The sequence below is a fragment of the Phalaenopsis equestris genome, unplaced genomic scaffold, assembly GCF_001263595.1.
Source record: "Phalaenopsis equestris unplaced genomic scaffold, ASM126359v1 Scaffold000979, whole genome shotgun sequence".
Taxonomy (NCBI): Eukaryota; Viridiplantae; Streptophyta; class Magnoliopsida; order Asparagales; family Orchidaceae; genus Phalaenopsis; species Phalaenopsis equestris.
Genome location: NW_018165418.1, coordinates 8074 through 32062, shown reverse-complemented (window position 1 = coordinate 32062; position 23989 = coordinate 8074). Strand labels below are relative to the sequence as shown.

Sequence of the window (23989 nt, the reverse complement as noted above, 5' to 3'; positions counted from 1 at the left end):
TGTAGTAGTACTGAGATAATATTTTAATTTTAATTATTAATTATACATTTATTTTATTAATATGTGAATAGAAATTTAGAATAAGATATTTACAGTTAAAGTGGGTGTTATAAAAAAATTTTCTAGTAGATTTTTTTTAACCTTGAATCTAATGAGTTCACTTTTTATGTCCATCACCTTGCAATTACCAACAACATTAATGAGGACTGTCTTATTGCTATTATTTGCTTATTATATGATTAAGTAAAAGATCATTTCTATAACTTTTAGAATCAATTTAGCTCTTCCACTTACAAAATTTGAACCAGTGTAGTCCTATCAATGAGAATTATATAGCTAATTAGTAAAGTTCAATAGTTTAGAGTTCACAATCAACAAATTAATAGCTACAATTAGAATTAAAAAATTACTTATTATATTTTTTATATGAAAATCTATATTCTCATTTGAATTTTTAGCTCTTTTTTAAACTAATTTAAATACTTGCTCACTTGTTGTAAACAAATCAAGTTCAAACATTTAAAAAGTTAAACAAATCAAGATTGAACAATGTATGAAAGCTCGACAAAAGCTCAAGCGAACATGAACAACTTATAATTATAAATAAGTCCGAACAATGATACACTCGGCACATCTCGTCTCAATTACAACCCTACTTATATGGCATCAAAATAATATTAAGAAATAATGTTGTTTGTTTGTTGAATTTTTTTGCATGCATATGTAAGGTGGTATGTATGTAAAAATGAAAGTATATTTGTTAAATATATGAATAAACAAAAAATTTATACACTTCACTGGATCTCACATATGTACATATCTAGCACTTAAATATCATGCATATCACTTGAGTCTTGTATGTCGCTTCAAAAATATCATTTGCATCTTATAAAAAATACCACTATCTTGATTTTTAAATAGAGAAAAACCATAGGTAAAGAACTATATACGCAAAAATTGTGTTTAAGTTTTAAATATGTAAATATACAAAAGTGGTGTATATAAATATTTGTTTAGGTGCTAAACATAAGAATAAAAAACTTGCTTGTCAAGCATCTAAGATTTTCAGGTGTTATGCATGTAAATACATACGAATTGCAAGGCGTGTATATAAGATATCCAATTTTTTTTAATTGCTTTGGAGGACAACAAGAAAAGGGTTGATTTTATGCAATGCATGGGTTAAATGGTGGATAGATTTGAGAATGATTTAAATATAATATAGAGGTTGTTTGACAGCTGAAATATCAGCAAGCTTTAAGGGATTTCAAGGGCTTCTTGGGTGCTAAACTTGAGCAATGCTTGAATGAGTTTTGGGGTTATTTTGTAAAAGAATTGTATAGAACTTGGATGTTATTTTGTGAGCTGATTTTGTGCAAGTTTTGAGCAGATTTTATGTCAAATTCAAAGGTTGTTTTGAGGGCTTGTACCTATTTCAAATGGTGAAAGACAATTTTGTGCAAATTTCGAAGAAATTTTGAACAGCCTTTAGGGGACACATCAAGAGGGTTTAAATAAATTAAATATCACACGATCGATGTAAAAGAATTCTCCAATATCCATGAAGTTAAATGGAGCTATAAAACCACATGCAAGCAAAACATAAAATATATATGAAATGCATCACATTTCACATGAGCAATTCATTTGGACATATTTATCACTTGCATCCTACTACCAGTGATAAGAAATGAATTGATAAATTTATCAAAAAGGGAGAATATATCTTTGTGAGAATGATCTTGGTCGGCCTACTTCGTTTGTTTGATTCTTCTTCACATTGCATCAAAAGGATTTGAGAAGGATTAGAGCAGTCTTCATGGGCATTTCGGCTCCTTGCTTGTTCATGGAAGCAAGAGAGAAAGAAGGCTTCGATTTTGCTAAACTCGCAAACATGAGAGAGAGAACCTTGTGATTCCTCATGGGTAAGGCTCGGTTCTCCTAGCTTTAAATTGAAGAGTAGAGTAAGTTCTTTGGTTTCTCTCAGTAGCTCCAGTGAATGGAAAAGAGGTGAAGGTTGCCGATTCATGTAATGCAGGAGAGCAAAGACCTTTGGCTGGGAGGAGTTTCCTTTCGATTGAGAGGAAAAGGGGGAGGAGAGGCTCGATGCTTTTCCTTCAACTAGGGAATAAAAAATTTCAGCAAGATAGTGGTTTACACTTCGAAGAAATCTTGGACAGCCTTTAGTGAACACATCAGGAGGGTTTGAATAAATTAAACATCATACGATAGATGTGAAAGAATTCTCCAATATCCATGAAGTTAAATGGAGCTATAAGCCCACATCAAAACATCTTCATGTGAATACAAGTGATTGCGATTACCAAAGAAAATACATATGAGATGCATCACATTTCACATGAGCAATTCATTTGAACATATTTATCACTTGCATCTTAATACCTATGATAAGAAATGAATTGATAAATTTATCAACAAGGGGGGAATATATCTTTGCGAGAATGATCCAGGTCGGCCCACTAAGCTTGTTTTACTCTTCTTCACATTGCATCAAAAGGATTTGAGAAGGATTAGAGCAGCCTTCACATGAATTTCAGCTCATTGCTTGTTCATGGAAACAAGAGAGAAAGAACGCTTCGGTTTGCTGACCTCGCAAACATAGGAGGGAGAGCCTTGCGATTCCTCATGGCTAGGCTTGGTTCTCCTAGCTTCTTATTGAAGAGTGGAGTAATTTTTTCAATTTCTCTCGGTAGCTCCAGTAAATGGAAGGGAGGTGAAGGTTGTCGGCTCATGCAATGGAGGAGAGCAGAGACCTTTGGATGGGAGGAGTTTCCTTTCGATTGGGAGGAAAGACTTCAATTGCAAGGGGGAAGAGAGGCTCGATACTTTTCTTTCGGCTAGGGAACAAAAAATAGGACCCCCTCATTATATGACTGCTCTTATATGATCTTCCTTGGCTATATTAAGCCCTCCACCTTTTGATCAAGATCAAGTGGAATGAATTAAAAGACGCTTAGGGCATTGAGTTTTGGCTTGGATGGGTTTAGATTTTGGATTACGCACATACAACCCCTTTCTATATGTATTTACATGTTTGTAACTCACAAATTTAAATTATTACACTTACCCTTCTAGCTTCCATGGATGGAGAAAGCAGCATATATGTAAAAAAAAAGGATTTTTAGGAGTTAGATATGTAAATATAGAGGAACTAAGTGGTACAAATGTAAATCTTCCTCTTTTCTCGTTTTGTTTACTTCTAAATTAATGTGTTTTAGGTTTGATCTTAATTTTAATTTCAATCTTGTTTAATTTGTATTTTTTTTAATTTATATTTATGATTAGATTAGGTTTTAGTTTATTTAAATTTAATTTGATTTAATTAATTTAATTTGAATTAAGAATTTGTTAGTTTTAATTTTAAGGGGTACATACATATATACCACCCAATTCATATTTGTTTGCACAAGTTAATGGGAAAGTGGTAGTTATGTAAATTTTTCTTAATTCGTGAATTGTTAATTATGATTTAATGCCTAACTTTAAATTTAATTAGTTTTTACATTTTAATTCGTGAATTGTTAATCATTAGTTTTTATATTTTAATTATCTTAACTTAATTTTAGATTCGATTTTAATTAAATTAAGATTTAAATTAATTGTTGGTATAACTTTATGTTAAGATTTGTAATTTTAGGTTAAATTAAATTTGAGTTTTGCATAAATTTAATTGTGTTCTAATTTAGAAATTGATTCAAGTTATAAGATTTTAAATTAATTTTCTTTTAATATTGATATATTAGTTGTTTTATTATAATAATAATTATTATTATTCTTCAAAGCATTATGGCCCCAATGCACCGCCAAATGAAGTCTGATTTCAGCACGAACGAGCTCATTTGAACAGTGTTGATGATCTGGACACACTCGATCCGTTTCATGGAATGACTCTTTGAAGAAAACTTTTTACGTGAGAAATTTCATGCATGAAAACTTGAGGCATACAAACCCAGATAAAAAAGGGTGTCAAAACACCTCGTATTATGCTCCTTCAATCATAACGATGAGTCCATTGTAGCTTAAGAAATTGAATTTTGAGCACTATAGTGAGCTGGAGAAACCATAATACATTTGGGTTATTTTATGTTAAATTTAATTTATTTAAATTTTAACTTTTAATTTAGGTTTGTTTAATTAGATTTAAATTTTAATTGTATTTCATTTTAGCTTTAATTTAAGTCAAACCCAAATCCATCCAAGTAATCCAAGCCCTCAGCCAGGTCATGACCAACCACACAAGAACACTAGAAACGAAACCTAAGTCTACATGGGGAAAGTGGTGAGAAAAAGTGTTGATAAAAAACAAGGTCAACAATAACTCATGGTCGAAGTCACCTCTTCTCTTGTCATCTTGAAGCTCTCTCCAACATTCATCAAAGTTGAGGGAGGTCATCAAACATTCATCCAAGCCCAACATCGACAATTCCCTCTTTATTCATCAAAGTCTTGTTCAAGTTCCATATTGCATTCCTCAAAGTCAAGTATTGGAGTTCCCTTTTGTTCATAGAAGTTGAACATGCATCCACTAAAGCAGAAGCCGCAAGCTTTTTTGACACAACCTGACAGGAGCGGACTTGTTCGTTGAAGCTAATCCAAATACCTTATGTTGAAGCCGAAGCCGAAGCCGAAGCCGAAGCCGAACCCTGTGATGTTTGTGCTAATGTTACCATTCATCAATGCTTAGTGAAGTCAAAGCCAACCTCGTTCTTTAAATGATAATTTATATTTTTTTGTTATTTTTAATGAGTGAATAGTTATAAATCAATACTAAAAACATAATTTAGTTAGATTTTAACTTAATCAAATGAAAAAAAAAAATATAATTGTAAGAGGTTTTAAATTTTAGTAAATAAGTTGGCAGAACTCTTTTAAAACATATAATATATTTAATTTTAAAATAACTACTTATGTAATCATGATCCTTCAAAATACAAGTTAAATTTTCTTCTTGCATATTTTATTTTGTAATGTCTCTAGTAGAGAATATTGAAAAAATATATATATTTTTATATTAATAACTTATTAAGTTAAAAAATTTGTCCATAACATGTTGTGTCCTATTTTTTTCAATTATGTTGCGATGTCGTATCATGTCATGCTGTATCGTGTCATTGTGTCCATCTCCATGTTAAAAAGAGTGTTGAAGACATCAAAGAGAAATTTGGGGGCAATCGCAAGGGCATATTGACAATAGTTAACCATCTTTTGCCTAATTTTGAACTATAATAAATGGCTTGTCTAAGATCACAACTAGCACATAGTTTTGATTGAAAAACATCACATGTAAGTTTTTTCCCAAGAGACATAAAGAATGATAGGTCCAGAACGTTTAATTGAGAGAATAAGAGATAGTATTGTGTTAAATTTATTTTATGATAAAGTGAATAAAAGAAATTACATAATAGAAAAAAAATAAAGAGGAACTGAGGAAAATAAATTACATAGAAGAAGCAAGCAAAAAATTATCGTAAATTAAAAAAAAAATTATTTTGAATAAAAAATCAAAATTTATAATAATTCAATGTACAAACATACATCTACTACCAAGAGCAGAGAAAATGCCTATCACATCAAAAAATAAATTACAATCGAGAGACCATACAATTCATAGAAAGATTTCCCGTAAGCATGTAGAATGAAAAAAAGAAGAGAGAGATTACATACAAGAGAAAAAAAATAAAAACTTCAACAATTACATTAGATGGGAGAAATAAAAATGTAAGGGCAACACTAAGAGTATAGGTTTGGGCGGCTGCAACTTTTTTTAAATGTGATTATAAAGTAGTGGTGATGAAAATACATTTTAGAAAGCTACAATTGAAATTATAATTTTTTTATTTTTTTTGAAAAAATCTGACAATAGCTTCTTTCTAGCCACCACACTTTAAGAGATTTGATTGCAAAAAAAGTAATTTCTCAATACAAAAATTTCTAAAAAATAGTATAAAAGTAATTCTCCAAACAAAATTGTGATAGTGGTTTGAAGCCTAACACAAGAAAAAAACTGTCCCAAACAAATCCTAAGTCTTCCAAAAGAAATGTGATGGAGAATATCGTTATAGGCTTACCAACCTAGGAGGACATAATGCATGCTCACAAAGAAGGGGAGAAACATCAAATGACACCATAAGACAACAACTGCTTAGGTATTTGGAAATTTTTCTCATGAGATGATAGGCTATAATCAAACATGTTTGAATGACCAAATGTTGTGGCTTTTATAGGCGAATTAAATGCTTTGATTCATAATTTTGATAATGGCGTCTAACCGATGCCAACACCTCAACAATGCAAGGGGTGAGGCAATGTCATTTACATATATGACAAAGCACAAACATAGAATTTTAGATTGGTGGAAATGATAACTTATTGTAATATAATTGGTTAGTAATCATGGGCTCACTAATAAAAATAGGCAAAGGTGTGTTGCATTGAATGTCTTTCACAGTTAGCTAAATATGCCCAATATAAAAGAATATTACCACAAATGCCTACTAGGACTTGAGTGAGGCAGGCTAAGAAAGACCGGGGATTCCAAAAAGTACTTTGGGTAAGGAAAAAAAAAATGCTAAGCAATGGAGATTGACGAATCACGTAAAAATGCTTCCAAAGAAAAATTCCAAAGACGGCAACCCGAGAAAGACCTCCAAGAAGAGCTGCTATGACAAGTCTCTTGAACAGTGTTCACGCTAACACACACTCTATGACAAGTCTCTTGAACAGTGTTCACGCTAACACACACTCTATGACAAGTCTCTTGAACAGTGTTCACGCTAACACACACTCATGCAAGTGATTGTTCATCTCATGTTATTACTACCACAGACACATGGCCAATAGAGATAAAGAACCCTTTCGCTTTACCAAAAAACATGAAGCACTTAAAGCAAAACCTCTTCAACTAGCCACGAGTCAAGAAAAACTTTGAGCAGTGCGAACGAGGATACTACTGCAGTGACAGCTGCGATGCTCCCAGTACAAAAACCAAATGTCAAGTTGATTAGGTCGCAATAAAAGCAGGATATGACGGAGGCCCAAAAATAGCATGAGGAAGAAACCATACCATTTGATGGATTCATTTATATAGAGAACATCAACACAGCATGACAACCCAATACAAATCCGACCAAAAACAATTTGAATTCGGGTCAGATTTGGGTAAAAATTCTGAACTTTTAATTTTCAGGTCGATTTAAAGTTGAACCACCAAGCTGTATAAATTTTTTATATCTAAATTCATCACTATGAGTTCACATTTATCATTTAATAAGATAATTTCATCAAACATTTATTTAACCTACATGAGTATTAGTATTATTATTTTTATTTATATTGTTATAAATATAATAAACAGGTCATTCGAGCTGGGTTCATGTTAGTTGTGTTATAGATGAGTCAAGTTCAGGTTAGGCTTTCCAACCCATTTAATAAACAGGTCAGGTTCGAGTCATGTTAATTCAGTTGGGGTCAAATTTGGGTCTAATCACCCCAAGTTCCAATAGTACAACAATATGAATACAAAAAAAAGGTATAACTTATGCCATGAAGAACTCAGGAGAGAAAATTGGAGAAGTTTGAGAAATTAGAGTTTGTCATTAAATGAGTTTGAATAGATTGCAGAGATAGATCCTGAATGATGTTCCAGTGAGAGATTTGGCAATAAAAAGTCTTCGTTTTAGTTTTGTCAATTAGTTAAATTTGTGGTAAAATGGAGATTTGAATAAGTTCATTCAATTTTTCTTTCAAGACGTTCTAATAATCCTGAATAAATTTATTACTCTCTTGTGAAAAAAAAAGTTTGAAATAAAGAGTGTGTGCCTGAGAGATTTTCCTGAAAATGTATAGAACATAAAAATTACAAATTGATTTGGCAATCCCTTGAAACATGACGATGAAAGGCTATTTAGCATCCATCTGAGGATATTACAATCAAAAGTGGATTTGATGTATTTGAAAATGCCTGTCAATTTGAGAGGCAAGGAGTCGAAATGATTGAGTATCTTGGAAGATCCCATGATGAAGTGAAAAGCCCTAAACCTCATAAGGTAGTTGGTACCATTGAGTTCAATAGATGAATCCATTATGAACGTACCTTCATCTGAAACAGTCAATAAAGAAGGCCACATATAAACACCATCTAGAATATAGAAAAGCAAGTAGACTAGTTCAAGTAATCATAGATTTATCAGAAAATGTCAATCCATAAAAATAACTACGGGGGAGAGACAAGCATAGGCGCACCTAAAATTTTAGGCAAAAGCGCAGCAAGAGAAGCAGTTTTGGGTGGTGTGGACAAGCACGATAGAGTGGATGCTACTGCAAGGGATCATGTAGATGCCGGAGTTGGCGAGAAAGTGAAGCAAGCAAAGCACTGTTTTGAAAAGGAAAGGGTTTCAAAGAAGTGACGTAGGGCTATTCACTAGCGCAACTTATTATAATAAAGAAATGTATGCAATATCCTGGGAATTAACTACATAACCGTAAACCACTCACTAAATATAATTACTTCCCGGGATATTTCCTAATACTAATAATCTTCTTGGTTGGTATAAAATTACCCTAGTCATAATAGGTTTGAGGTTGAGGGATTAAGTAGGGCCTAACTAGAACTTCTTGGATACTATCACTCCACCCAAAATTTTTTTATACCATTTAATCATAAAAATAATGAGTAAATGGAGCTTGTTTACGTAGAACAAATTGTACAACCTTCAAAATGGCTCCTTCAGTAAAGCCAAATTAAGTTGCAATTCCTAAAGGAAAAAAAAAAAATTCTTTATTGATTATCATATGAAGGGAACTAAGAAAGCCTCATGAAAAAGATTCTAAGGTGCCGTGACCTTAAACATCAAGAGGAGACCCATCTCAGCAGCAAACACAATAACAGCATAATAAGATATCAATAAATATTTTGCATCCAATAATCCATGCAAAAGGAACTCACCAGCCCTACTCGCTTCCACAGCTGAATTCTAACTCCATGTTGTAAGTTCTTAATAGTGAAGTCTATGTTTCCTTATAAGGTGAACAGAAAACAATAGAATACTGCAAAAGATACTAATAATATACCAGATCATAACTTTTTTTAAGAAAACAAGTCAACATTTCCAGAAAGAATGTTCCACACAAATTGTATCTTCTTTAAAAATAATTCCAAAACAAAACAAATAAATAGTGGTTATCCTAAATGCAACTTCAACAGAGCCAGCCATCACCATATGTACCAGAAAGAAATAATTAATCAGCATATCAATATTGACATTGAAACTTAGGATTAAAAAAACGAAGCATACCAGATGAAGTGACTGCTTATGGATACGCTGTAATGCATGCGTCCAACGTCTAATAACCTCAGCCACATCAACGATTTGATGAACTCTTACACCCCTATCATCAGTCTTAGATAAGATATCAGTCTTTGCGGGAATTTGAGAATAACCGACTTTTTCACAAGCATCAGTGGATGAAGACAGTTCACTAGCATGAGCAGAGAGCAAATCTGGATACGAAACATAAGAACCTGATTCCATGGCTGCAAGTAAAGATGACCCCGAGATGCGATACCTAAAAATAAAAATGCCATTCAAATGAAACGGTGAAAGCACACAAGTTACTTCCAGAAAATGCTAAAGCCTACCTATGCTCACGATGTGCTATTAGATCCTCAATAGGACCTGAAGCAAGCACCTCGTGTTGACCTGAAAACAAAATATATGAGCATGATAGGAAAATTATGGATAATAAGAAAAATAAAATGAATAACCTTTCTTTGGGGGAATTACTATTTTTACGAGTTAATACTATCTGAACTAAATGTAAAAAAAGTGAATCAGGAATATTTCAGAACGAATTTAAAATTGATATCATCAGATGGTGTAGATACTTATACCTATGTATCTATTGACTAAGGCCCCGTTTGGGGCAGCGGTAGGGCTTCGGCGCGGCTTGAAAACGCCAATCGGGGGGCGTTTGGATACTTTGGCGTGTGGCTTTTTACAAAAATCCAAAGTAAATACGGCCGCGGGCTCAACCCCATGGCCCAAGCTCCCTCGTATATTTAACGGGGCTGCCCCTCTCCTCACTATGATTCGTTCTTTCGCGTGACTAGCCCTAGCGGAACGCTCCTCTCCCGTGATCCTCTCTCTCGCGATACTTGCCCTAAACTCTCCTCTCCCTATTTCTCTCTCAATTCTCCTATATAGGGTTGCCTCTCTCAGTGAGTTCTCTTCTCCATCATCTTTATCTACTTTGTAGCTCTTTGAGAGTACGGCGGTTTCCTCTTCGTGTGGTGGTTTGTGAATGCGATGGTTCCTCTATGGTAATTCATTTGTGCTATGGTTTCTCAGTGTGGTGCTTCCTCTGTTGGTTCCTCTTTGTTGTCGTGTCACTTCTTGTCGGGTAATCCTTACCTTAACTATGCTATTGTTTTTGTTTTTGGAAATGCATATATGGCCAAGATTTTTTTGGTTTCCTCTTTGCAGTGGTTCCTTAGTGCAGTGCTTCTTCGTGTTGAGTAATTTGTACCATAACTTTTCTATGGTTTTTTATTTTGCAAAAGGTTTTATGCCCGACAATTTGGCGGTTTCCTCTGTGCGATGGTTCTAGGGCTGTCAAAATAGCTCGTTGTTCGTGAAATGCTCATGTTCGGCTCGTTCATGAAGTAAACGAGTCGAACACGAACAAATTTTTAAAGCTCGAATTATAAACAAACCGAACATGAACATCTTTTTGTTCGCTCGTGTTCGACTCATTTTAAAAAAAAATTATATAATTTTTTATATAACAATATATTACATATATTATTTATATAATAAGATATTATATATATTTATATCTAAGTTTAAATCGTAACATCTAGTGTGGTAATGTGGTTAGTGCATTTTTTTGCATACATTTAGTCCATGTTCGAATCCAAAACTTTATATTTATTTTTTCCAATTTAATTTTAACGAGCCAATTTCGAGCCGAACACGAATATTTAAATTGAGCCGAACACGAACACACTGTTCACGAGCCGATTTCGAACACGAGCGATTTCGAACGAGTCGAACACCAGCCAAGCCTGAACTCGCTCAAGCTCGGCTCGTTTACAGCCCTCGGTGGTTCCCCTTCCTGTTGGTGCCCATTGTGCTCGAGAATTTTACGGTTTTTGATTTGGCAATTGCTTATGGTTAATTGGCATTAGGTTGATGTTAGATTTTGGGATTTTTTGGAATCCCACGTGCGATGAAATTATGGGCGTTGGTTTTAAGTTGATGTTAGATTTCAATTTTATGTTTGCTCTTTTACATTCTTGATTGGTGACACCAGTGCTGGTTTTGAATGCACATTCAATGTCTTGTAATCTCGGTTGATGGTGGATTATGTACATTTGGTTGGTGTTGGCATATAATGTTCTGGTTTTGAATGCACATTCAATGTCTTGTAATCTCGGTTGATGGTGGATTATGTACATTTGGTTGGTGTTGGCATATAATGTTTATGTGGTGGATGTAGAGGGTGGATGTGTTTGTGATTAAGGATGTGGATGTGGTGGTGAACGGTGATTGGTGTGTCGATGTGGAGGTGAAGGTGGATGGTGATGTTTGGATATGTTTGTGTGAGTGAGGTGAATGTGTTTGGAGGTGGTGATTGGGTATTCGTGTGGTTGTGAATGTGTTGGTGATGGTGGATGTGTTGGTGTGTGAGTGAGATGGTGGTGGGTATTTTCGGCGTGATTGTGGATGTGTTGGTGATGGTGGATGTGTTGGTGAGTGGAGTTGTAGGTGTTGTAGATGTGTTGTGTGTGTGGTGTTTTTAGTATTGTTGTATGTGTGGAGGTACTGGCAGTGGTTATGTGTGGGCGTTGTGGTGGTGTGGTGTGGTGTGGTGTGGTGTGGTATGAAGCGGTAATGGTGATGCTATTGTGGCATTCTTTTTTATCACTGAGTTGTGTTAAATAATCTTTATGGGAAATGTTCTTGTTAATTAGTTTTTTGCATGATAGTATATATAATGGTTAAAATCAAAGAAATTGGTTCATCTGCAAACTGAGATAAGTATACCAAAATGATATTTTGTGACCTATGTCTCAAGGAGGTTGATAAGAAAAATAGGCCAACAACATATTTCAACAAGGAGGGATGGCAAAATATCATCAAAAAATTTAAGAAAACTACAGGTAAAGAGTATGATTGGATGCAGTTGAAAAACAAATGGGATCAGCTGAAAAAGAATTGAAAAGTCTAAAAGGTATTGAAGCGAGGAATCACGAGCTTGGGTTGGGATATGATAAAGCGAACGATTGATGTTTCCAAGGACTGGTGGGCTGAGAGACTGACGGTGAGCATTCTACAAATGTCCACAGCTTTTGTTCCTTTTTTAAATATTTTTTCAAGTACATCAACATGTCAATTGAATTTGTAGGCGGTATCAGCCGCTAAAAAATTTAAATGCAGTAGCATCAATACAGAGCTGGAAGAGAAGTTAGATCGTATGTTTGGTGGTGTCGTGGCCACGGGCAATAATACACGTTCCCCCAGTGAGGCGGGGTTTGATGATACCCTGTAAATTTGGCAGCTGACCAAACAGGTGATTCTAACGAAGACCTCAGCCCAAACCGTAGTGAGGTCGAATCCACTAGCCGATCAAAGTGGCTCAAGGTTGAAAAAAAGAAAAAAAAAAGGGAATTGCATTCATTAGAAATCAGATATCATAGTTGATGGCTTCATGCACCAACGACCCTGGCCCACCACAATTAACATCTGTCAGCAGGTTATGCAAATTCTACAGGCAACTCTAGAAATTTACGAGAACATGTCGTTGTATTTTTCTTTATGAAGTTCATTGAAGAACCGACCTGGCAAGAGTTTTTCATGATGATGGTCGCTAACCTGAAGGTGGATTACCAACGTTGTTTTCATAGGAACAGTGATGCTTGAGGAATACTTTTTTTCACTAGCTACTTGTGAGACATTTCATATTTGTTATTTGTTTATTTATATTATACATACTGATTTGGACATTTTGCACATGATGCTTTGATTTTTCGTGCTACTTTGGAAATCTAACTTTATCTGAGAGTTTTTCATTATTCATTATGTTTTCGGTTTACTTCAGTAATCTTATTTTGATATTGGTTTTGTTCATAACGTTACATGATTGTAGCTAATTCGTTGATCTTATGTTATAGGCGGTTTTGTTCATAATCTTATGTATTAACTACTTCGACACTGAAATACATGGATGCTAATAAAGGAGTAGAAGGAGAGTCGTAGTTGCGGTGTGTTTGATGGACGAGTATTATAACTTGTACATAGAACACTCCCCTTGCATAACATCCCCCTATGTAGGTGACAAATGGGTTAGGGGTTGGGGAGTTGTTTGTGGGCCACCCAATGAGGTTTCACAATATGTTTCGCATGACATATGAGGTATTCACGGATCTATTGGAAGAATTCTAAAGAAATCATGGTTTCATGGCTCGAATAGAACGAGTTCATGAGAAATGTTAGCAATAACTCTCCACATATTATCGTAGAATGAATCAATGCAAGTAATTATGGAACGATTTCAACACTCTTCCAAGATAATTTACAGATATTTCTCAATAGGGTTGAATGCACTTGTCAATTTTTCATCACAAGTCATAAAACTAACATATCCTATATTTGAACGGACCCCACAGATTTCGCACGATGCGTGATATATTTCATATTTTCATGTGATTTCTCATATTTAGTACATTTAATTTTTATAAAAATATAATAATTACGGAACCTTTGTTATCTTTTTAGAATTGTATTAGAGCAATCGATCGAACACACGTGGATGCACGTGTTCCAAACGAGAGGAGCGCATTCATCGGGCATTGTGGGTCACTGACGCAGAATGTCATGGTGGGATGCGACTTCAACATGTGATTCACTTATTATGGTCGGCCGAATATTCAAATCTATAACATGGAATAAGAAATATAACTTCTCATATCCACCCACAGGTTCACTTGAGACTGAGTTGGTCCCCCTTTTTTAGTTCAACATTATTCATTCTATTCACACAAGGTAAATATTATTCGGTCGATGCTGGGTATCTGGGTGCTGCGAGAGTATCTAAAACTCTATCCTAATACGAGATACTACATACCTGACTTTGAGCAAGTCAGTAATGTCACACGTGGCAGGAAGAAAATGTTCAACAAAAGGCACCTCTCTTTATGCGGTGTCATTAAGGGGACTTTTGGTGTTTAAAAGAAGAAATGAGTTACACTTCGTGATATGTCAACTTACACGTTTCCCAAACAGGTGTAGGTTGTGATTGTCACGATAACTACATAATTATAATCGGCAGCATCCTTCCAGCAACAATATCGACTTTCACAGGGCGGACGACGATCATGCACATGTCCCTGTTGAGACATGAGTATCAGCTTGAATAGTATTTGTCACAGGCCGAAAATGATATTCCCGAGACTTACACTCAAGATGGGGAATGTGCAAGCAAGATTACAGAGTTGAGGTAACGAATTACAGATACAATAAGTGGGTGTGATTGGAGGAAATGTTACTTTTTTATTTATGATAATTGTTATGGTTGTTGAAGAAATTCACTGTTTATTGTACTAGCATTTTATACAGTTCGTGTATAATTTTGTTCATTATAAATTTGATATTTGCTGCGATTTTTTTTATGCAAATTGTATATGTTTATCTTCCTTTTTTGTATTTTCTTCTTTTTTATCTTTTTGTAGTTTTTGAAAGTCTATGATGAGACGTTTGACATAATTGGTACTTTTGGATGGTCTGTATGTCACTATTGATTGGTGTCACATGTGAAATCCTAATGAAGGCAACAACGTTCCTCTCTCTTTTCGGTGCTATGGTTTTTGAGATTCTTCTTAACGGCCTTTTTTGGTGATATGCATATGTGACGCCGACAAACTTAGTATTACGTGGGCTAAAGGCAACTAAAAACCAATTTTTTATAAGGTCTGTTACCTTTTTGTAGTGAAAGTTTGTTGTTTTACACGCCGAGTTCTCTAAGACCTCACAGCTGCATAATACTTTAAATAATTACTTCTGTTATTAAATTTTTACTAATGTTATGTCTAATAGTTTATGTTTTTAAGGCTTCAAGAGGGATGAGCTTAAGGATTTCAGGTACCTCTAGAAGATTGCACTATTATTACAGACCTCGGTGTTCCCTACTCACTTCACGTAAGCTACATACCTACGGGAAACGGTTTTACAGGTAGGCAGATGGACTGAAAGATTCCACCTTCGAGAGTGATCGGGCATGGCGAGTCTCCCTGAAGGACGGCTTATCTTGTGGCATACACCGTCTGCATTTTAAAAATAATATTATCATTTTATTTAATGTTATTTAGTAGTCATTTTCTTAATTTTTATAGTAATGCTACTCACTGTTTAGTGAGATGTCTTATCTTTATTTTGTAATGTTTTGCACTAAATATTTGCTCTCAAGTATGGAATGTACTACTATAAACAGTTCTGTTACAAAAAACATTACTATACAGGGGTAAAATGGTCATTTGTCCGGAAACAGATGTAGCACAACTGTTTTCAAATTGTAAAAAACAAATAAACTGTCAAATTATCGGCATCAGCTTCCTATAGCAGCTGCTGCGCAACAACTTATTATTAACCCAAACAAACCCTAAATAAGCATCTATGAAGATGAGAGATTTGAAATCAAACTAAACTTACTTTCATATGATAAGCACATAATTTACAAAGATGGAAACTTAAGCTATAATTTTCCAACAATTCTATTCTTCGAGCAAAATAACCACCGAATAGAGAGATGAGAATACAAATCAATCTCATGACCTTAGAGATCAAAATAATGTATTCCTAAACATAAAATGAAGTTTCAAATAACAGCTTTTAACACTAAAAGGATAATAGAAAATAAAGCAATTCAGTAAGTTGCAGCCCATCAGTTTGATGCATATGTGCAGGATAAGAAAATGCAAGGAAGCAGCACATCTGTGGCCATGCATGGTGCTGCAGGGTTGAAGCAAGTGGTGAAACCAGCTGATAAATATCAAAATCCAGGCAAACCGAAAGTACATCGTAAAAATTTTATCCCAGTGACACTGTTAGTAAAAATACTTGGAACACACTCATTCTCTCTTTCCACTAAAAAATGCAAAAGTAGTGAAGCACTTTGGCATAAACCTAACACTGTTTGATATGAGTATGTCCACAACGGAGATGCAAAAGAATGTAAACAATTATTTTTTTCTGAACTCAAACTTCGCTTTTGCTTCCTCATTTTCAAGTTATTCTTTTGCATTAGTTTAGGAACGGAACATTTCCAACTATAAAATGCCCACATAAAAAGTGAAGTGCATGACTAATAAGCTGAACCTGATGACATAAATGACTGATGCAGAGAGTTTTCAAAAGTAAATTTACCAATATCCATAAGTTAGAATTGCCTTTCCAGCAGACTAATTTGCATTTAAATATGCAAAAAAATGCATCCATATCAGCATGCATCTATGCTTCATAAGTAAGGTGCTTATAAGATAAGAACAATGCGATGCTAACTGATATATGAACCATGAAACAAAAACTACTTAAAATGCAAAGAACTTACTCTTTCGAGATAATAAGGACTCCCATAAGCGGGTTGCTTTCGAAACCAGATGGGCATTCTGACTAGAAGTGGAGATGTGATCATCCCATAATTCCCCATCTAACTTTGCTTTATTTCTCAAATCCTGCAGTTTTTCTAATTCTTGCTGCAAATATGCCTGAAAGAATGTTACTGAAATGATCAAGAACTTGGTACTTGCAGATGCTAGGAGCAAAACATAAAGAATATAGAATATGAAACACGCAAATGTTAATAATAAGAGGGAAAAAAAAAAGATAAAACTAATGTCATGTATGAAGGCATATACAATATCAATTTCATTAAATCATAAAAAAAAGGAATGTGGTAAAGGTATGTTGGAGTCATCAAAAACATATGTGGTGGATCCAAAATTAGCATTAGTAATTACGAAACAAACAAAACGCGTTCAATCATAGCAAGATATATAAAAGATTGATGATGCCTCTGCGTAGCCAATCCCAATTTTCTCACCATCAACGTGAATACTACATTCTCACAGCTCCCAAAATCGATAATAAAACTATAAACTTTGTCCTTCAGCATACACTTGGTGTGAAAACTATTGTGCCCCAGCCATGACTGATTCTTCTCCGGCTCCGTCTGTAGGTTCTCCGTATGACTAGAATCTCTCTCTCATCCCCCTGTAGGGTTGTAAGTGAGTCAAGCCAACTCGTCAGCCGACTCGAGCTAGGCTCGATAAGTGGCTTCTGAACTGAGCTTTGATGAGCTAACAAGCCAAGCTCAAGCTAGCCCCAACTCGATTAGTTAGCTCGTAAGTCAACTCGTTTAAGAAAATATTAATATAAAATATACTAAAAATATATTAAAGTTGAAGACTTTATCTTTAAAGTATTAAAAATATTTAACAAAAATAATATTTTATATTTTATATTAAGTGATTTCCTATTATTCCTCTCTTAATTGCTCATTCAATTTTTCATTTATTATAAGAATACCTTAAATTTATATTATTTTCTCTCTTTAATAATAAACAAGTCAGCTCGAACTCCAAGACATAAGCTTGAGCACGAAATCAAACTCGATAAAATTAATCAAGCTCAAACTCAAACTCAAACTGAGGGTGGCTCGTGCTCGACTCGACTTGTTTATACTTCTATCCCCCTGTGAAGTTTCTCCTCTATATTCACCTCTACTTCCTCTTCCTCCACTTCCTTGGCGACTCCTTGCTCCGTGAATAAAGCAACTCGACTCGTGAAACTGCTAGAGGTTATCTGGTCATATTCGTGGCATCTAAAGCATCTCTTGGTAGGCATTGTACTGGGCGAGCTACCCTTTTATGGCTTTTTCCCACACAGATCTATCTTATCACTTCCTTGTCTTTCCAACTCCTCCAGAGGTACTCTTGTCAGTAATTATAGCTATAGGTGATTGCTTGAATGAGGATTGTTATCTGAATGAGGGTTATTGTCTGATCTGTTTCTATTATCTTTCCACCTTCAAAACCAAAGTCTGGACATCTCTCAATGACTAATAGAACAGGAGTTATACGACGTTGCTAGTAGCGGGTTTCAAAGAATGGTATATTTTTTAGGCTCAACCAACCTACACTTTATCTGTAACCAATCAAACTATGTGGTAAACTCCTCCATCGCTAGGTCTCTATACTAAAGGTGGTGAAGTCCCAAAAACATATCCTGACCGCAATGAGGCCGTAGGTATCATCTCTACATCTCCTTCTTCATTTTCTCCCATTAGATAACCTTCTCTCTTTCTCTGTCTGTAAATTTTCCCATTGCAAAGAAGTGCTCTTCAATTTAATGGCTGTAAGCTAATCTCCTGACACTCCATGTACTCAAAGACCCTCTCAACTGATCGTAGTCATTCGATAAAATCGCCGTGATCCACACCTCCAACGAACTCCGTTAGATTTATTTTGATACCAAAATCTCTGTCCTCCATATGTAGCACCATCTCTCGGCTCCTTCGATATTGAATTCCAAAGCACTAGGGCCTATCTTCCTCATCACTCAAGTCTTCCCTATGGAATAGATTCAGATCCACATCCCATTCTCCTCTTTGACCCAGATCATGATCGAGAGTAATTTCCCCCTGAGTTCCATCATCAATTTCAAAAAGCCTCTAATGAAGATGACAAATCTTTCCCTGTATCTCGTTCTGGGTAGGTTTCGGCATGTATCTCCATGGTGACATTATTAGGGTTTGAGGATTAGAAGAGGTGGTTGAGGGCATGAAAGAAAATTTTTTTATGGGGAGGGTGGTTTGGGTAAAAATGGTGCTAGAAAACCTAGGATAGAACTAGGATTAAGCTAGTTCTGATACCAATTGACATTGAAAATAGCCCAAAACACAATAAACTGCAGATATGATTGCAAAAATACAGGAAACTACAATAATGGGGTTCTCATAACAGAAATAACAATGGCAACAACACACTCAAACACCATAGGGGGAGGACAAAGGTGATGGGTGGCGGTTGGACAGTAGGTGGGTGCAGGTTGGGGGTTGTGGGTTCAACCAAGAGGCTTGGGAAGGGTGGAGACAACATGTGGAAGGTATGCAGAGAATAACGACAACAGCAGAAAGGGTGGAGATTAAAGGTGGAAGGTAGGAAAAGGATGACGGCAACAACGGGAAGGGTTGAAACAGCAAGTGAAAGGTAGGCAGAGATGGGCTGCGACAACAGGTTGGGCCATGGGAAGGCTTAACGACAGCAAGTGGTGAGGTGGGATGGATTACGGCCAGATGGAAGGAAGTAAAGGGGGTTTGTGGTTAGTAGGGAATGGGTAAGATCAGGTTTGGAGGAAGCAGGGAAGGGGCCAGAAGGTTTATTGCTACAGGTTTGAAGGTATAAGGATGGCTGCAGCAGGCGGGGGTATGGGCGTAGGTAGTGACTGCGACAAGATTAAGGGAGGTTTTAGTGGTAGGTTTGTGGGTAGATAATCACCACCTCGGAGCAGGATATAGTCATAGCACCACCTGTCCTCGGATATAGCCCTAGCTAGGGAGAAACGCCGATGGCAAGAAATCTGAAATTATGAATACCGAAACCCTAAATAGAGAACACGTTCAACACTCACGGCGTTTCAGCCCCCATGAACCTCATGCCAACATAGATTATACATACATATAGTCAACACTTTATGTAGCATACCATATAATTAGCACTCTAAATGATTGGGATAAGATTGATAATGATATACTTTGAAAGATGTATTTTGAAGATAAAAAATAACATAAAAATTTGAAGTAAAAAGAAAAGTTTAGTACCTCTTCAGCACAAAGAGCACGAAATTCTGCAGTCATTTCATTAGCTAAGTTGGACCAAGCAGCTTGCCTATGTACAGCAATACTTGCATTTTTTAGGAACTTTCTTCTCTCAAGTGCAATCCTTGCCTGTAATAAATAAAAGATGCAGATTAATTTTTAAATATAAGAATAAAAGGTAAATTAAAATTTTGATACAATAAAACTAAAAGAAGGGAGAAAAATAACACAGATATTTCATGCTTAGGATATGGAAAAGCAAAATAAAATCAAGATCCTGAAGCATTTTTTATATCTAGCATCGAAAAAATCTATTGAAGGGGGAGAAAAATATTTAAAATCAATTCACAAAGCTCGAGTCATGTCATAAAATGGATCAGGAAGCAATAAATACTGGATGTTAATGTTTTGAATACCTTGGTTACAGGAAGTAAAGCTGCAGCATGAAGATAAGATGCATCCGTTAGTGAAGCAGGAAGTGGATTAGAAGCTACATCAGCAGCAAATGTGCGACTATGAACCTCCCTCAATGCATGCACAGAAAGTTGCCATAAGAGCTCAACAAATCTGGTTTGCAGCAAACATAAAATGAGAGCTTACATGATCAACATCCTAAGAAAGATATCAGGAATGAGAATACACAAAATTAAGGACAGAAAAAAAATTAAAAAGAAAGCTGCATGGTAGATGAAAATAACTTTTGGTACAATTGAAATGAGAACTAAAGAAAATGATAATATAAAGGAAAAAATGTAGCACTAAAAAGATAAGTTAGAAATTGAAATCTAGAAATGATTCTAAGAGAATTACAAAGAAACATCAAATACAAAAATGGAAGGGACAACTGAAATATATGTTGTACGTTTTTATTAATATAAGGTATTGTAGGCTATGCCATGACAAAGGCTGAACAACCATGTTTTGTATCTTGGATTCAATTTTCCACAATAAGCTCAAACTATCTAATAATGTCCTACGTCAACCAACCTCTACCACCAAAATAAGCCCCTTAGCATGTTTACCACTCCCAATCCAGTAGGCATTGCTTTGAACGAAGAAACACGTGGCTATTGATAAGAAATAAAATGGTCACAAGGCTTCTTGATCATTTTGAAGAATGCCCAAGGGATAAATCTCAGAACAGCAAAAGCATGGGAACCTTAAACATTATCCACTCCCTCAATCCCTCCCCACTTATCAAAGCACAAATCAAAGAATAGGAATGAGGCTGACGGAAACTCATCTATGTAATGATAGTAAAGCTATGCAACCCTACAAACACCTTCATTTTAACTTTTTTTGTAACAATTTAAGCCTAACATATTACTTATAAAAATTTTTCCTCTATCAGAGGATTAATCAAACTGTGTAACAATTTAAGCCTAACATATTACTTATAAAATTTTTTCCTCTATCGGAGAATTAATCAAACAAAGGTAATTGCAGTCATAAAAAAAATCAACATCATAATAAAACCCAATCAATATCATCTTTATTCCAAGTATTTGAGCTTTGCATTTGTGAATCCTCACATAAAAAGCATTCATCTTCAGTGTTCTGTGTTTTGTCCAGTTAAATTTGTGCAAATCCTTTTCACAACATCTAAAATCAATTAAACAAATTGGTCATGCTTTAGCAGCATAAGTTATTGTTCATGTCATGAAAAAAGCTAAACAACCATACTCTGTAGCTTTGATTCTATTTACCAATACTAAAAAATTATTGGCATGTTCAAGCAATTTAATGATATCCTATATAAACCAAGCTCTAAAACCAGAATGACTTATCACTCCAGATCCATAAGGTATTGCTTCAAACAAGAAAGCACATGGCTCTTAATGAAAAAAGAATCAATCAAAGTTAAGGCTCCCATACCCACTTGAATAGATATTTACAATATAGATATCAGGTCAAAAAAAACATTGGATACTTATAGGGTTTAGCATCATTTCCTCCCTCCCCTCATCAAAGAATGAAGCAGAACATAGGAATGAGGATAATGGAAACTCATATATGTTATGATAGTAAACATATGCAGCTACGTTATTTTCTCTTTTTGTTCAACAATTAAAGCTTAACAACATCGTCAATTCAGAATTATCTCAAATTACAGAGTATTAATTAACCAAAGGTAAATGTAGTCATAAGACAACATAAGGACCCATCCATTGGATAAAAGCTATGGGAAGTAAAAATTCTACCTACAGAAGAACTAAAAATATCCTTCAATCAAAGCATCTATTGAGACCTTGAGATCTCATAAATAAAAGATAGTTCAAAAATGAACTCACTAACCATGACATAACTAGATTTGAAAGCAGGATTGATACCACAATCAAAGAGGACATTATACTGACTAACTCTTTTCCAACACCGGGCACACTACACAAATGGTGAATTTGAAGATGTGTGTCATAAAGGAAAGCATGCTTAAGATAATAATTGCATTAAGCACAGTAAGTTCGTCAAAAAGGATAAATCGCCTAAACTCTAGCTTGTGCTTCATCTTGACAAGAGTTCATAACATTGCATCCTCAAATATATCATCCACTGCCTAGCGATCACACACCGTTCGTTCTGTAATACTAGAGATTACATGCTTCACTCAAAAACGAGCTCTCAAAATTCCTTCAATGATCATAAAAAAGACGCCATATTGCTATTAATGAAGTGCCCCTTGTGGCTCCAGCTCACTTATTATACCTTGCACAATCTTTCCAGAAGCATAAGTACAAAGCAAAAATCAAACAGCGCCTGGGTACCCGTAAACCCTAACAATCATTAATTGAAAAAAACAGACTATATATACCTTACGAAAATCTCGGGACTGAGCAGAATCGTAAATGGGCCACACCTTATCGAAATCCTAGCACATGCCCAAATACCAAAACGGTGAGGAATCTCAGATCCAAGCCAAATGGAAGAAAAAGTAAAGGAATAGCGATCCGGGTGAGCGAAATTCTTGCCTTGGCAGATTGGACGGGCCCTCTTAAGGACGAGAGAAGAAAGTATAGAAGCTTTTCCCCCAATCTAGGGTTGGAATGCCGGAAATGGCCGACCCTGGGACTCCCTCCTGCCCCGCCCACGCCAATGATAGCCGGATCCAGGCCGAGTAGCAGGCAATTCGTGTACATAGCACTCTCCAGCTCTGCCTCTCTCTCCTTTTCACGGTCCGTCGCCATTTCTACCGAAGAGAAAACTGTTCGCTCCTCTCGCACTTCATACCAAACTCTACTTGTACCTCGGCAGAGCCTCTCTCTCTCCTCACTCCTCAGTGGAGTCTCTCTCTCGCTCGAATTTTTTTTTTTCTCGCAAACGAAGTTCAATGGGATGATATACTAAATTATAAAATTTTTTAAATATATATATATATATATATATATATGTATAGTTCAAGATTCAAAAAAGTTGAAGTTCAATCAGATCACATATTAAATTATAAAATTTTTTAGAGATGAAAAAATGGTGTAATTAAAAAAATTGATTATGAAATATTAAATAAATCTCAATATTTAAATAACTAACATCATAAAAAAATTTGCATGTTACTTTAAAAGTTAATAACACTTAATTTAAAAAAATTTAAATATAAATATAAGAATCACACTGTAATAATTTAAAAAAATTAGAGGGATTTACATAATTGCCACTCATCTCTCAGGCACTTATACATCTCGCACATATTCTTTGTTTTTTTACATTGATATCATCATCGCTTAGGCACTTATACATCTCGCACATATTCTTTGTTTTTTACATTAATATCATCAAATCACATCAAAAGTTTCACTTTTTAAATTTTTAAAAATTGAAATTTATCTTATTGGTAGTTTGTAAAAATTAACGTTTAGGTGTTAGATACATGAATAGAAACTAATAGAGTGGTAGCATGTAAATTTTTAAAATTTATTATGATTATAAATTAAATGTTGTAACTTATTATTAAGTTTAATATAGAATTAATATATACATACATACATACATATTTATAAATTAAATGTTGTTACTTATTTTGTGAAAAGCCTAAATCTATTAAAATAGGAAAGATGCATAACTGTTGTATGAGAGGGCCCAATAGAGGCATTCTACCCATAAGATA

At 35.0% G+C, this 23989-nt stretch overlaps 1 protein-coding gene across 1 annotated transcript in view; it reads right to left on the bottom strand.

The window, feature by feature from the left end:
• The window catches only part of LOC110032598 (AUGMIN subunit 6-like), a 54623-nt gene extending 31443 nt beyond the window's left edge, over positions 1–23180 (bottom strand). Inside the window, 9 exon segments of the mRNA XM_020736271.1 lie at positions 9315–9585; positions 9659–9719; positions 16624–16780; positions 19894–20019; positions 20307–20485; positions 21097–21118; positions 22541–22603; positions 22700–22756; positions 22857–23180. Coding sequence (XP_020591930.1) covers positions 9315–9585; positions 9659–9719; positions 16624–16780; positions 19894–20019; positions 20307–20485; positions 21097–21118; positions 22541–22603; positions 22700–22756; positions 22857–23072 — 1152 coding nt within the window. The 5' untranslated portion in view covers positions 23073–23180.
• Positions 23181–23989: the final 809 nt, after the last annotated feature.